This window comes from Macrotis lagotis, chromosome 4, assembly GCF_037893015.1.
Source record: "Macrotis lagotis isolate mMagLag1 chromosome 4, bilby.v1.9.chrom.fasta, whole genome shotgun sequence".
Taxonomy (NCBI): domain Eukaryota; kingdom Metazoa; phylum Chordata; class Mammalia; order Peramelemorphia; family Peramelidae; genus Macrotis; species Macrotis lagotis.
The window spans coordinates 253,119,314-253,135,556 of record NC_133661.1 but is presented as its reverse complement, the minus strand read 5'-3'; the positions used below and the strand labels follow the sequence as shown (position 1 = coordinate 253,135,556).

At 37.7% G+C, this 16,243-nt stretch overlaps 1 protein-coding gene across 2 annotated transcripts in view; it reads right to left on the bottom strand.

Annotated features, from left to right (window-relative positions):
* Nucleotides 1–445: 445 nt before the first annotated feature.
* LOC141522388 (zinc finger protein DPF3) overlaps nt 446–16,243 on the bottom strand; it is a 317,782-nt gene continuing 301,984 nt past the window's right edge. For both annotated transcript variants that reach the window (XM_074235794.1, XM_074235795.1), the window contains one exon: nt 446–15,095. In XM_074235794.1, coding sequence (XP_074091895.1) covers nt 15,025–15,095 — 71 coding nt within the window. In that variant the 3' untranslated portion in view covers nt 446–15,024. The remainder of the gene's footprint in view (nt 15,096–16,243) is intronic.

The following is a 16,243-nucleotide window of genomic DNA, read 5'->3' as shown; positions in this document are numbered from 1 at the left end:
AGAGCTACAAGCTAAACCATTCCAACATTAGTTCTAACATTGACATTCTAACATTGACATTTAGGTGAAATTGGATTAAAATAAGCACAATAGTCAGGGATAAAGGGGAGAAGGAAGTCACAAAGAGTCCATTTGAATCTAGAGGTTAGAAGTGGAACCAGAGAAGAAGAAAAGGGAAGCTCTACACATTTTGTTTTGATAACATTGTAGTGGTAGAATTTATGTACTTTATGTACTTCTCTGTCTTTTGAAGGGAGAAAGAAGACACAAATTCCCCTTGTGCTAATTAACTCTAGAAGGGGATTAATAGCATTTTCTCAGTTGCTTCTGTGTCTACATCTTTATCCATACTAGGGGAGACTCTTCAAATTCTATTTAAGAAAGATGATTGTACTCTCAATTCTACTAGTATTTATTAAATACAAACTATAGGACTTAGTAGGAGATGGAGCAGCTTATACAGGAATATATATATATATATATATATATATATATATATATATATATATATATATATGTGTGTGTGTGTGTGTGTGTGTGTGTGTGTGTGTGTGTATGTATGCATATCGTCCCACTTCAGGGGAATGAGGGTTGAGAGAAAAGGAGAGTCCAGAGAGGTTTGCTACGACCATAGGACCAATCTGGGGATAGTCACTGTTATACGACATGAGCCAGGGGAGGAGTGTAGACAGCAATTAATAAGAAGTAGTATACCATTCCCTCCCCACACAGGTTGGTACTCTGGGTCAAAGCCCTAGTTATGAAATAATAGCCCTATTCACTGAAATTGGAAAGGACTTCAATAGTTATCTAGGCCAACTCAAAAGAAAGGTTCACATTAGAAAAGTTATCAATTCACCTTAACTTGAGTACCTCCAATGACAGGAAACATTTCCTTTCAAGGAAACCCATTTTACTTTGAGATAGTTCTAAATGATAAGAAATTTCTTCTGGTATCAATTCTAACTTTTTCTTTTACCTAATATTTTATTCTTCCCAATTACATGTAAAAAAATTTTAACGTTCTTTTGTTTTGCAAATTTTAAGTTCTGAATTTTCTTCTACCCCTTCTTTCTTCCTCACTCATTGAGAAGGCAAGAAATTTGATATAGATTATACATGTGTATTCATGCAAAACACATTTCTATGTAAGTCATTCTGTGAAAGAAAACATAAAAAAAACTCCAAGAAAAATAAAACAATAAAGAGAAATCTTTGATTTGCATTCAGGCTTGACCACTTCTTTCAGTAACCAGCATCTTTTATTATAAGTCCTACAAAATTGTCTTGGATCATTGTATTGCTGAGAAAGCTAAGTTGTCATAGTAATCATCATACAATATTTCTATTATGGTATACAATATTCTTGTTCTGCTGATTTCACTTTGCATTAGTTCAGGTAAATCTTTTCATGTTTTTCTGAAAATATCCTGCTCATCATTTCTTAAAACACTATAGTATTCCATCACAGTCGCATATGACTCATTCAGCTAGTTCTCAATTGATGAACATTCTCTCAATTTCTAATTATTTTGCTGTAAGTAAAAGGGCCACTATCAATATTTTTGTACATATAGGTCCTTTTCTTTTTTTAATTTTTTCTCTAGTTGGGATACAGACCTAGTATTTTTATTGCTTAGTCAAAGGGTATGCATGGTTTTATAGCCCTTTGAGCATAGTTCCAAAATGGTTTCCAGAATGGTTGAATCCGTATACAACTTTACCAATAGTACTGATTAGTGTTTTAATTTTCCCACATTCAATCCAACATTTGCCATTTTCCTTTTCTGTCATATTAGTTAAATTGACATGTATGAGGTAGTAGCTCAGAGTTATTTTAATTTGATTTTTTCTCATCAATAATGGTTTAGAGCATTGTTTTCTTATGACTAAAGATAACTTTGATTACTTTGTCTGAAAACTGATTATTCATACTATTTGATCATTTATCAATTGAGGAATGGCTCTTATTTCTATAAATTTGACTCAACTTTCTACATGTTTGAGAAATGAAATTTTCATCAGAGAAACTCAATGTAAATTTTTTATAGTAATGATTAGTAATTATATATTTCCCTCCATCCTATTTCCTCCTGTTTAGCCTACTCTCTCTTTCCTTTAACCCTGTTCATTCTCAAAAGTGTTTTGCTTCTGACTTTTACCTCCCCTAAACTGCCCTCCTTTCTCACAGCTCCCCTTCTTTTATTCCCTTCCTTTCTTAATTTCCTAAATGTTAAGATAGAGTTGAAGATTCCCTCTTAGAGTCAATTCCAATGAGAGTTAGCATCATGTGTTCCCCTCCCCATTTCTCCCATTTCCCCCCTCCACTATTAAATCTCTTTCAGGTCTCTTTTATGTCCAATAGACCTGAAAGATGAACAGCTATTATTGCAAGAGAATTCAACAGGTATCATATCCAAATAGCAGCCATGAGTGAAACAAGGCTGTAAAATGAAGACCAACTTACTGAAATTGGAGCTGGATGCATGTTTTTCTGGAGTGGCTATAGTGAAGGGAAGTGCCATGAAGCTGGGGTAAGTTTTGCAATCAAACTAATCTAGTCAACAAATTTATATGCATACCAAAAGAAGTGAACATCAGGCTCATGATAATGAGATAGCCACTTGTAGAAAAATGCCACCCTATAATCATCATTGCCTATGCTCCCACCATGATGAACCCTGATAAAGTCAAAGAAAAATGTTATGAAGATCTGGAGGCCATTATAATCAATAGACTCAGATTACCAGGCATGACAGGGAGTCCTTGGGAGGAATGGAGTAGGAAACACCAACTGTAATGGTCAGTCACTACTTATGATTCATGTATCTTATGACTTTCTCATCATAAACACTGTCTTCTGTTTACTTAAATCAATAAAACTTCCTGGATGCGCCCTTGAAGCAAACACTGGCATTTAATAGACTACATGATATAATAGGAGAAGAGACAGGCAGGAGCTGAGAGTGAGAAAGGCAATGCATGATGCAGAGTGCTGGATTGATCATAGACATCCTTTCCAAGCTAAGTTTGTTGCTAACATGGAAGGAAAGTTAAGTCAACACATAGTCAGCAATAGTGGAGAAGAAAAAATGGGCAACTTTTGGAGATTTGGTATACAGTACTGAATTTGCTCATTTGGATCAGAACACTTGCAAACATTAAGACTGGCTTAATGAAAATGATGGGGAAATATGCAAGTTGCTAAATGAAAAATGAGAACTCTAGAGGATTTACCAGCAGGATAGTTCATTCATTTCTAAGAAGTTAGCATTTAATTCCATCATATGTAATGTACAAAAGACAATTACAAAGATGCAGGACTCTTGGCTCAGTAAGAAGGCAGATGAAATTCAGTTTTATGCAGATAGTAACAATCCAGAGTGATTTTATAATGTCCTGAAGACTATTTATAGGTCAGAGAAATATGGTGCACCTCAACCTCTCAGTGCTAATGGAGCTACACTGATTAATGATAGGGATACAATCCTAGAGAGATAGGCTGAACACTTCCATAGTGTTCTTAACAGAGCATCAATCAATGCCAAAGTCATTAACCCTTCACCTCAAGTTGAAGTCAATCCATCCCTAATGAAGTTTCCACTGAAGAAGAGATTTTGAATGCTATTAGACTCTCCTTGTGGCAAAGCAACTGGTGCTGATTCTATTTCAGCTGAGATTTCTAAAGTGGGAGGTCCATTGCTCATCTAAAAGCTGACTGAAATTTTCCAGGTTTTATGATATGAAGATGTTATTCCCCAGGAATTCTAGGATGGTTCTATTGTCCATCTCTATAAAGGTAAAGGGAATAGATCATCCTGTGACAATTGCAGGGGTATTTTTCTTTAGTCATTGCTAATAGATTCCTTCTCAATAGGCTGTTCCTCTACCTGGAAAATGGTCAACTACTAACAACAAACAACTGAAGCCAACTACAGTGTGGCTTCAGAAAGGGTCAAGGAACAGTCTATATGGTGTTGGCTGCCCATCAACTCCAGGAAAAATGCCAGGAGAAGAACAAAGATCTGTAAACATTTGTAGATCTCACTAAGGCCTTTGATACCATGATTTGTGATGGTTTATAGAAAATTATATCAAAATTTGGTTGCCTAGAGAAGTTCATCAGTATTGAAACATAGTTTCAAGATGGCAAGCTTGCCTGGGGTTCTGGATAATAGACAATGCTCTTGTGATTTCCCAATCAACAGTGGAGGGAAACAAGGATGTGTCCTTGTTCCCATGCTTTTTAGCATGTTTCCAGTCATATTACTGACACGTTTACTGAGGATGAATACAGTATCAAGGTCAGTTACCACGTTGTTGATAAATTATTCAACTTGAAAAGACCAAATCAAGACCAAACTGAAGGGTCATGATATTTTCTTTGCAGATAATTGTATACTCAATGCAAGCTCTGAAGCTGAGATGCAGAAAAGCATGAATCAGTACTCTGCTGCTTGTGACAACTTTGTCCTAACAATTAATACCAAGAAAACAAGGTTCTCCATTAGCCAGCACCACCCCATCCATATGTGGAACCATCAATTGCAGCAAATGAAGTTTTGAATATCGGGGATAAGCTCACTTACCTCAGCAGTGTACTTTCCAAGGAGGTACACAATGATAATGAGGCTGACGCTGGCATTACCGGAGCTAGCTCAATATTTGGGAAGCTCCAAAAGAAAACATGGGAGAGAAGAGATATTAGACTGACTACCAAATTGAAGGTCTACAGAGGCATTGTGCTGATCTTGTGAAATCTGAACAGTCTACCAGTGTCATGCCAGTAAACTAAATCACTTCCATTTAAATTGTCTTGAGAAGATTCTAGCAGGAGAAGATACCAGACATTGAGGTGCTTTCTTGAGTTAAACTGCCTAACATTCCAATATTACTACAGAGAGTGCAACTACACAACAGGCTGGTCACATTATTAAAATGCCAAATATATAATTTCCTAAAAAACTATTTTATGGAGAACCCACACAGGGCAAACTCTCAGAAGTGCTCATTAGAAGCAACACTGGAATGCCCTGAAGGTCTCCCATAAGAACTTTAGAATTGGTTGTGCAGTTTGGGAGACACTGGCTCAGGACCACCCAGCATATTGTATCCTCATCAGAGGCTATGAGCAAGGCAGCATTGAAGCAGCTCAAAGGAAATGTGAGATATGTCAGTTTAGAGTATAAACACCCCAGGTGTTCGCTTAGACTATTTGTATCTGACCTGTGGTAGAGTGTTCTGAGTTCATATTGGCCTGATCAACCATAGTCAGACACACTGTAATCTGACTCTAACATAGTGATGTCATTTTGGTCTTCTTTGATTATGAAGGACAAGAACCAACCATGTCAGGTAATTTATGCCATTCTACCTCTCTCCCCTTTCTTATACCCTTCCTTCTCATCCCTTAATTTTTTTTAGATAATCATACTATCACATTCAATTCATATCTCTGCTTTCTGTCTCTGCATATTCCTTCTAACTACCCTAATAATGAGAAAGGTTTTAAAGATAAATATAATTTTCCCATGGAGGAATATAAACAGTTTAACCTTATTAAATCCCTTATGGTTTCTCTTTCCAGTTTACCTTTCTATGCTTCTTTTGCATCTTTTATTTGAAAGTTAAATTTTCTATTCAACATTGATCTTTTCATCAGGAATGCCTGAGGGTTCTCTTTTTCATTGACTATACATTTACTGTTTTACTTGGGTAGGTGATTCTTGTATTGCAATACTAGCTCTTTATTCTTATGTTATCCTGTTGCTGATTCCTTGATACTTGAATTGTTTCTTTTTGGTTGCTTGCTGTATTTTCTTCTTGATTTGGGAGGTTTGGAATTTTGAGCTATAAAATTCCTGGGCATTTTAATTTTTGGATCTTATTAAAGATTTGATCAGTGGATCCTTTCAATTTCTATTTTACCCTCTAGTTCTAGAATATCTGGGTGGTTTTCTTTGATAATTTCTTGAAAAATTATGTCTAGGCTCTTTTTTGATGTTATCTTTCAGATAGTCCAATAATTCTTAAATTATCTTTTCTGGATCTATTTTCTGGGTCAATTGTTTTGTCAATGAGAAATTTTACATTTTCTTCTATTTTTTTATTCTTTGATTTTGTTTGTTTCTTGATGTCTCATAAAGTCACTAACTTCCACTTGCCCAATTCTAACTTTTAAGAAATTATTTTCTTTAGTGAATTTTTATACTTCCTTTTCCATTTGGCCAATTCAACATTTTAAGAACTTCTCTTCAGTGAATTTTTGTATATCTCTCTCTATTTGGCCAGTTCTGGTTTTCAAGACATACTTCTCTCCATTGGATTTTTATGCCTCTTTTACCATTTGACCTATTCTGTTTTTAAGGTGACATGTTCTTCAACATTTTTGGTATCTCCTTTACCAAGTTGTTGAGCCTTTTTTCGTGATTTTCTTTCATCACCCTCATCTCTCTTCTAAATTTTTCTTCTACCTCTCTTATTTGATTTTTTAAGTTCTTTGACTTCTTCTATGGCCTGAGGAAATTCATATTTTCCTCTGAGACTTTGGATGCAGGAATTTTGATTTTATTGCCTTCATCTGAATGGGTGTTCTGATCTTCCTTGTCATCCTATTGACTTTCTATGGTAAGAATTTTTTCAGTGCTTTGCTCATTTTCCAACCTATTTCTTGACTTTTAACTCTATAATAAGGGGAGGATCTGCTTCCCAAGAAGAGGGGGCTATATATCAAACTTCAATTTTTTGTGCAGTTCTTTCCAAAGGTAATTATGGGGACCTTTAAGTTTTTGGCTCTTCTAAGGTGTGGAAGAGATGTGTTTACTACTTTCCTGTACTATCCTCCACTGCCACTGATTCAATTGCCCTGAGACCTACTCCTGGCTTACTAGGGTTCCTTCTGCACTGATGTACCCTGTGCTAGACTTTACTCCTTTCTTACCCTGGTGCAACAGACTTTCTTGTCAACCTTCTAAGTTGTTTGGGCTGGAAAATTGTTTCACTTCATTTTTTGGTGCACTCTGCCACTCTAGAATTTGCTTGGCATCCTTATTTAAAGGTATTTGGATGAGTTTGAGGGAGAGCTCAGGTGATACCTGTCTTTACCATTTTGGTTCTCTACCTATCCCATCTTGTGTCTGTCTGTATCAAATTTTATCCTTGAAACTTCCAAGCATTATTTTTGATTCTATCTTCTGGAGCCACATATACTAACAACAGTCCCTTCTTCTTCCACATGACAGCCCTTCAGATATTTAAATAGAGCTTCTCTTCTCTTCTCCAAGTTAAACATTCTTAGTGCTCTATCCATTCCTAACATCTTGAGATGCTCCTGATTCAACGGGCCACTCCAACAACAGGAAGAAAGGGACTTAGGGGAACTTTAAAAAAATGTATCTAATTGGAGATGTTACAACCAGGCAAAGACCCTTGATCTTAAGAGGAGTAAAGGGAGGGCAGTATTATTTCCCTCTCTCTATCCTCTGATAGATTCATTAAACTTGCATGACTGATCTTAGAGAAGAAATAGCTCTATATTCTCCATCACCTACTACCTGGATGGTGATGGGGTATGGGGGAGGGGGAGGAAGAAGTGGGAAGAATGGCATGATTGAATTTCAAATAGAAGTCAAGACTTCAAGTACCCACTCCTACAAACAACTGCCCTCTGTTCTGTTATAGACTCCTTATTGCCCTATGCAAGCCCCTTCTTCTGCCTCTTCCTCAAGCATCTTAATTATAAAAAAAATTTCATCACCTCAATGACTGAAAGAAAGTTGCTTCACCACTATTCTCTCCCTAGTGCTTCCATCTTCCTTCCACCATCAGCCCTCCTCCAGACTAATGAGTTGTGTCAAGCTGAAAGATGCTATCAAAACTTAGAAGGCATTACTGTATCAGGGCTACAGATGGAAATTCTATTTGTTAGCATTATAGTGACCCTGGACTCCAGAAGGAAACATAATGGAAACTATATAGTTTTAGAATACTAAAATTTGTTCTTTTAAAAGACTATATTTTACAGAAAAGATGCTAACTTGCATTGATTGGGAGAGTTTTCTTTCTTGAAAATTTCATATATCAATACAATTACAGGTCCAGTCTCCCCCGCCCCAATAAATAAATAAATAAAAGACTTAACAACAACAATAAAACAATGATTATAGGATTCAACTAGTACTTTACAGTATTGATGCAAGGACTAGGATATATGGAAGGGCAGGTAGGAATTGTGTATAATGCAAGGACCTGGGAGGATAGACACAAAAAAGATTTGGAACTGGAAAAAACCATAGAGTTCACCTTATCCAACCCTCTGGTTTTATAGATGAAGAAACAGAGAAGTGATGTTTCCAACACCACAAGAGTAATAAGGAGCAGAACCAAGGTTGTATACAAATCTTCTTATTGTAAAATCACTTTCAGAGTCCTTTCCCCATACCCTGCTACCTCAGAAATGTGGGGAGAGGGAAGGAGATTTGCTCTTTACCTCAGTAAAACTATTATCTAAAGAAGAGCTTTGAACTTTTCATAGAAGCACTGAATTCTTGATTTGATACTGGGTTAGACTAATGCTAGATAACTTAGTCTATCTCACACAAGAAAAGGAATCCTCATAATAAGTAAGTTGTAGACCCAGGATTCTTCAAGCTTAAATTTACCTCTTTCAGCTCCCAGTTGTTGCTCCTGGTTCTACCCTTTGGAATCTAACTGTATAAGTTTAATCATCCCTTCATGGAACATTTCTTCAAAGACTTGAAGACACCTATAATGGCCTCTCCCAGCACCTGCCTTAGTCTTAGCTTTTCTTGGGTGATCATCTTTAGTTTATTCTATTGCTCCCCATATGAAGTGTACTTACTCATGGTTACTCACCTTCCCAGACATCTAAACCACTTCAACCACTCTCCATCACAAAAAAAAAATACTCCTGGCTACAGTGCAGAGAACCAAATAAACACATCCAAGCACAGAAAATTAGGACTCCAAATAATTTTTTCCCTAAATTTCCATCAATAACAAAACACAAACACTAGCTTCCCAAACTTGCCTTGTAGTAAGTGTAATAACAATCATCTCATTTTTCTCTCTCAAAATATCTGAACCATTTTTTTTCCATCTGTACCGGAAAGAAAGGAAGGGTTGAAAAGAACCGTGCTGTGTTCAAAGCAGGAAGTCTAAAATGCACCATGAATGTAGCTCTCCAGGGTATCATGAAATCATCACTGTGAAATCCAAACCCTCCCCATCCTTAAAACCTGTTATCTTCCCAAGGCTCTGATGGCATCCACCCTCCCTTCCACCCACCCACTCACAGCCGTCAATGTGACAAGTCAAAAAAATGAAACTTCTTGTGGGAAGCTATTCCTCCTGCTGTAGCCTACACACCCTACCTGTTCTAATGACATAGAGAGGTTCTGCAAACCTGGGTCATTTCCACTTTGAATGAGAACTTTAGTTTTGAGATATTTTAATTCAAACTCAAAAAAGAAGAGGGTAGTTAAGTGAGCACTCACATATGGTCACATGATTGAGAGCTCAGAGTTTCACAGTCTCCATCAGTTGAAAAAATGGAATCTTGTGTTGATCAACTATTAAAGACTTGGCTACAATGATCAATACAATGATCCAAGACAATTCCAAAGGATTCAAAATGAAAAAATGCTATCCATCTCCAGAGAAAAGTGATAAACTCTGAGTGCAAATTGAAATATAATTTTTCTTGCTTTTGGGGGAGGTAGAATTTGACTAATATGGATATATGCTTTCTATGATTTCATATTGATACTATATTACTTGCCTTCTTAGTAAGTGGAGGAGGAATGGGAGGGGGAAGAAGAAAATTTGGAACTCAAAATTTAAAAAGAAAAGTGTTAAAATTAATAATTTTTGAGGCAATAAGGTTATGTGACTTGCTCAAGGTCATACAGCCAGTGATTTTCAAATATATGAGGCTAGATACAAACTCAGGTCCTCCTGACTCCAGAGCTAGTGCTCTGTCTGTTGTGCTACTCAATAATTTTTTTGAATGTTTTTTTTGTTTGTTTTTGCCAGGCAATGGGGTTAAGTGACTTGCCCAAGGTTGCATAATTGGGTAATTATTAAATGTCTGAAGTCACATTTGAACTCAGTCCTCCTGAATCCAGGGCCAGTGTTCGATCCACTGTGCCACCTAGCTGCCCCCCCCCAATAATTTTTAAAAAGAAAAAGAAAAAAATGGAATCTCATAAAGTGAATTGATTCATTTAAATAATAGATTTAGATTTGGAAGAATCCTCAGAGGTCATCTAGTTCAATGCTCTTAGTTTATAGATGAGGAAAATGAGGCTGAGAATTACTCAGGGAGTGAATGGTAGAGCCAGGATTCAAACCAAAGTCCTCTGATTTCAGTTCTCTGATCCAATGCTCTTTCCACTTTTTCATGTTAGTTGCTTTTGTTAAAACTTGTCTTATTTTTAGATCCAAAGACATTTTTTCAACAGCCATAGGTAGAAATGGATTTGGAACTTTGGGCTTGGATAGGTCTGTTTTACCTTACCTTCAATATGGAGCTGGAGTGAGAATCAGAGAGCATCCTTGATTTTTCCCAAGTATAAAATGAACCGGTTCAACCTCTGGATCTATGTTGTAAAATGACTATTCTTCATTTCACTGATCACTTCCCTGATAACAACAAGTAGCCAGACAGAATAGGAAGGGCAATAAGGTAGACAGCACTATTATTAAATAATGGGCTATCTTGGTTGAATTCAATTATTTGTGATCCCATTTGGATTTTTGGCAAAGAAACTGGAGTGCTTTGCTATTTCCTTCTCCAGCTCATTTTACAGAAAAGGAAACTGAGGCAAACAGGACTAAGTGATATACACAGTAAATGTTTGAGGCCAGATTTGCTCTCAGGAAGGTGAGTTTTCCTGACTTCAGTATCAGCACTTTTTCCATTGGACAACCTATCAATCCCTAATTGTAGCTGCCTTGATATCCCTTAATAGGGAAGCAGATATGCCTAGATTTTCTTGAGTCAGTGCAATTCTCTATTCGTAACTCTTCCTCCACCCCCCCTTTCCTAAGCTCCCACCTTAGCCCACTGACTGAGGGTATCACAGATTTAAAGTTAGACCTTAGAGACCATCTAGTCCAACCCTCTCATTTAAAAGATGAAGAAACTGAGGCCCTGAGGAGCTGAATGACTTGTCAAAAGTCATACCTAGTCATGATTATAGAAAGTTGCAGATCCAGGATTTGAAACCCAGATCCTCTAACTCCAAATCAAGCACAACTTTCTTCCACTCTATCAGGTTACTTCTGAAGTCAGAATACTTTGAAAATTAAAACTAAATTCAAGCATATTTCTAAAGTTCCATTTCCCCCTCAACTCAATTCATATATACATCATGGCAGACCCAAAGTATCTTTGGTATGGTCTTAACCAAGAACAAGATGGACCTTAGAAGCCATCTAGTCCAACTCTTATAATTTTACAGACAAGGAGAATGAGGTTTAGGGAGGTTAGGTGATTTGCTCCAAGTTATACAACTAGTAATCATCAAAGATGGGATTCAAACCCAAATCCTTTGACTGAAGTAATGTTCTTTCTCCTGTACCCTACTGCCTCAAGAGAGAGTTCAGATAAACATTTGACTCCAATATACTCAGGCAAAGTGGATTTGCAAATTAATTTGAGTGCAGCTACCAGATCGCATCTCACTGTAGTTCAAAAGAAAATAGCCCAACACCTTCCCTTTAATACCAGATCAAGCAATATTTGGTGCTAATAATGACAGTTGGCATTTATGGGGTGCTTTCAGTTTGAAAAATCCTGCCTTCAGTCCTGTGAGGGAACAAGTGTGAATATGATTATGCCCATTTTATAGATACATAATTTAGGAGCAGAGATATAAAATGACTTATCAGTAGTATCCAAGTCAGGATTGAACCCAAGGCTTCCAAATTGAATTCTTTCTTTCCCCTAGATTACATTGATTCTGTGCTTCCCTTTCCATATAGTTCCTATCAATTCTCCTAAAGAAAATGAGCTTTCACAATCAGGGTTTTGTTATTCCTGTTTTATAGGTGGGTAAAGATAAAAAGAGGTTCCTGTGGTCATTTCTCAAGAAAACAGCAAAGGTAAGAACAGCATGCAAAAACCTTCTAAGGATGGCCCTATTGCAGACCCCTGAATACTTGACCAAATTGTCTCTCTGTCTCCTCATGGCAGTGGCTGCTGGTGAGCTGTTTTTCATAAGCTAGGGAAACTTGATAACTATATTGTCAACATATGCTATCAGAGCTGATGTGCCTGCAGACAAAACTGGACAACCTTACTGTGTGCAATGATGCAGGACAGGCAGATATCAGAGTGCTCTACAAAGAGAAATGCATTGTCAACTGATTTTATAGAATCACAGCTCATTAGATCAGGGAGAGACATAAGTGGTTGATTCCAAACTCTTCATTTATCAGACAAGGACCTGGGTTATGAGATTTTGACTTGAATGTGTGTGTCTGTGTGTGTTTGTGTGTGTGTGTGTGTGTAGACACATACATACATATATATTTATTATATATATAATAAATATATATGTATATTTAAGACAAGGAATTATGGCATCTGAGATTATTTTAGTGAATTTTTCCCCAAAACAATTTAAATGATTTTTAAAAAACCCAATCAAAATTTTGGAGCATGGAGTATTGTCCCTTTGTACTCTGAGAGAATTAAATAATCAACCTCATCAAAGACAGAAAAATATGGTCAGTCTAATTTCACTTCCCCAGGTAGGCAAAGGGAAAAACAAAGAAATCAGGTGTGGAGAAAGTCAACTTAACAAAAAATTATTTCCAGACTTCTTAAATACTCAATCCTTCATAATATATTCTAGGATTGCTAGAATGGAGAAGGCAATATCTTGGGAAGAAGATGTGATTTCCATCTGGATAGTCCTTTTAAATGAGATCATTATGCATGTGTGTAAATCACTCATAGCCTACATTCTCCTACAGGAAAATGACCCAAGTTTATTGTAATGATAGATCACTTTAGCCAAAGAAATGGGTTGGAGAAAGGGGCAAGGTTGGGGAGGGAGTGGGGAGTAAGGGGGTAGGAACACCAGCGGCTCAACTCCTCCCTATGCTCCATCTAATTTACTGACTGCCAGCAATTAGCACAGGAAATGTGAGCTCCTGCCAAATCCAAAAGCAAACAGAGCAGCAGAAGTGGCCAGCTACCCCGAATCCCAGCAGGCTTCTTGGGGGAGTTTGCAGGCTAAAAATAACCTCTGTCTTTGTAGTCAAGAGCTGGACCAAGGAGTTGGAGCTGATAGCAAGGAAACAGAGCATGCGCTAGGGTCCCCACTGCAGAGACCTGCCCTTTGGGCAAATGATTTTCCAGAAACCTGCTGCCCCATTTCAAAGGCAGCCTGACAAGTTCCAGCCCATGGGGCCATCCTGGAATGCTCACCATTTTTAGAATCTGAGCTGATCATCTTCTACCTTCAAGTATTCATTTTTTTTAAAAGTAAAGTCAAAAGGGAGATTTGAAAGTCAAGAAACCTCCAAAGCTGATGCTTCTAAATAATTCTTTTTAGTCTCATTCTAATTATTTGCTTTTGCCTTTTTTTTTGGAGGAAAGGGAGCCCAGATTTGTGACTATATGCACAGAGGAAACTTCCTTTACTAATGCAGATTGGCACCTCCTCTTAAATTTACCTTCTTAGAGACTTGTCTGTCAGCTGGATTGACTTGGCCAAGATCCCACACCCAGTATATGTCAAAGACAAGACTTGAACCCAACTTCTCCTGACTTTGAAATCATCTCTCTGGTCACTATGCCACAGTGCCTTTCAAATAGACAATAATCATGTTTCTGATACTAAAAGACTCACCCAAGAGTCATCCTCCATTTCACCCCAGCAAAAAATATACTGTCTGGATTGAGAAAGTTCCTTGGTGCTGCTTCCATATAAATATGGAAGGGGCTTCTAAGGCTAAACTGTACACTTGTTTTGGTTGGAAAGAAAGATTCTCTTTCTCTCCTTAGTTTATGCTTACAGCATCTCTCAAACTAATTTTCAGCCCACCAAAAGGGGGGGATTTATCAAGGGATTGTGTCTAAATCAATCAGACAAGCACAGTCCCTTCCAAAACTTCTCTTAGTTGGGAAGCAAAGAGCAAACACTGACTGGTGGCACAAGACTTCATTTACATTTTCCCATTATTTTCTTCCTCTTTCTCTCACCTCCCTGCTCTTTCTTTTCCCATTCCTCTATCAAGTGATTTGATTCAATGGGTCTGGATCCCTTGAAGTTTTTCATGTCACTAGATATATTGTTGGGGCAGCCAGGAGGGAGAACTTTTTTTCACATATGATCTCTGAGGGCAGAGTTTGAGGACAACCCAGATTTTCAGGATGGTGGGCTGCTTTGGGACTAGGAAATTCTCAGTAAGGCTTGTCATGAGTTACCAACCCCTCCTCTTGAACTAGTGAAGGGGTAGAAGGTATCATTGCCTGGTAGGAGTTGTGAAGGGAGGGAAGGGGAGAAGGGAAGTGAGAGGGCAAAGGGTTGGAGAATCATTGAAGGTTTCTTGGAACAGAGAGAACATAAAACACTAGAATGCACAAGAATGACTATTCAGTGTTCACAGAAGAGCTTCCATTTAGCCCAGAAACCAGTGAGAGAGCTTCAGTGCTCAGACAAAAGTGAGGGAAATTTCAATGGGGAAGTGGGGGAGAGAGAGAAAGTTAGGGGAGGAATTGGAGCTTTCTTTCTTGAAAAGTAAAAGTTCTTTCCAGTAAGACCCAGGAGGGGGCTGTCTGAAGTCGTGGAACCTACCCAAGGGAGGTAAATAAATGCCGCCTCCTCTTGTTTTCGAGTGTCCATGTACATCCCTCTGTGACTATTTTCTTTTGTCTTGGTCTGTCTAGGTGTGGGGGTGGGGGTGCTTGGTCTGAGTTTGAAAATTATGTGCTGGTACCAGCTCAACAGGAGCAAGTGACATCCTGCATCCAGGGCTGGGGGGAGACCCCTAGGCCTGGCAGCCAAAGGCCGATGCTTTCTCTTTGAGCAATTCCCAGCATAAATGGCAACTCCAGCTCCCTAGACAAGAAAAACAAAGAACAAGATTGCATCAGTTTAGCCCTGACCTAGAGTCCAGGCTATAAGCCATAATAGAGATGGGGACTCACACTGTGATTTCATTCATATAGAGAATGCTAGTGAGGAAATAACCTCTCCCAAGGCAGATTGCTACCTGCAAGGTAGAATGTTAGAAAGCTTCCAGAGGCACTAAGAACCAGGATAATTAGGAAGCTAGGCCCTCCAGGCTTCAAAGCCAACTCTCTGCCCATTATTCCACACTGACTCTCTTATCAGTGCCATAATAAAGTTATTGGGGGGAGAAGGGTATCTCTGAAACTCTTCCCAAATAGAGCATTTTGGGAGACTCTAAGGATCCCTTAAATCTGTATCATATTTGTTCCCCTTTTCCTAGGATAGCTCAGCTTAGAGACAAAGTAGCATGGCAGAATGAATAACTCTTTAGACGGCTTGTAATGGAAAGAGAATTGACTTTGAAATCAGAAAGAACAAGGCTAAAAGTCCTTCCCCCACCCCCATACTAACTGTGTGAACCTGGTTAAGTCACTTTCCCATGTGTCAAGACTTCTCTAATTCTCTAATAAATTATAACTAGTTGTGATTATTATAAATTACTTAAGTAATTTGTGATTATAAATTTTGTTATATTATAATAATGTTTATTTATAATGTAACATACATTTTTGTCTGCAATTATAAATCATAATGTCATATTATAAATGTTGTGCTATAGCTGTTATCATTTACAATTATCTGCATTAGTAAGGGAGGAATTTTTATGGAAGGAGTAATCTATATGAAGAAAATCACAGTCCAAATCAAAACAAATTTTTTTCTAGGTTTTAAATTCACATTCCATACCCCTCCCTCAAATTCAGTCCTCAGGCATCTAATCATGGACCCCCCTTTTCCTGAATATGCAGATTATTTCTGCTTTCCATATCTCAGTTTCTATTTTCTAAGAATCTATTGCTACTGGTCTCAAGCTTTCTAAATCAATCAATGGTTGGTCCAGCAAAACTGGCTTTCCAGTGACTATATCCCCACAGGGAACTAGATAACTTTTTTACTTTTTTTCTCCTCACACTTCACCTTACATTGGTCATTTCATTATAAAGTTCCCTTCTGCAACTCTTAATCTGAGAGCT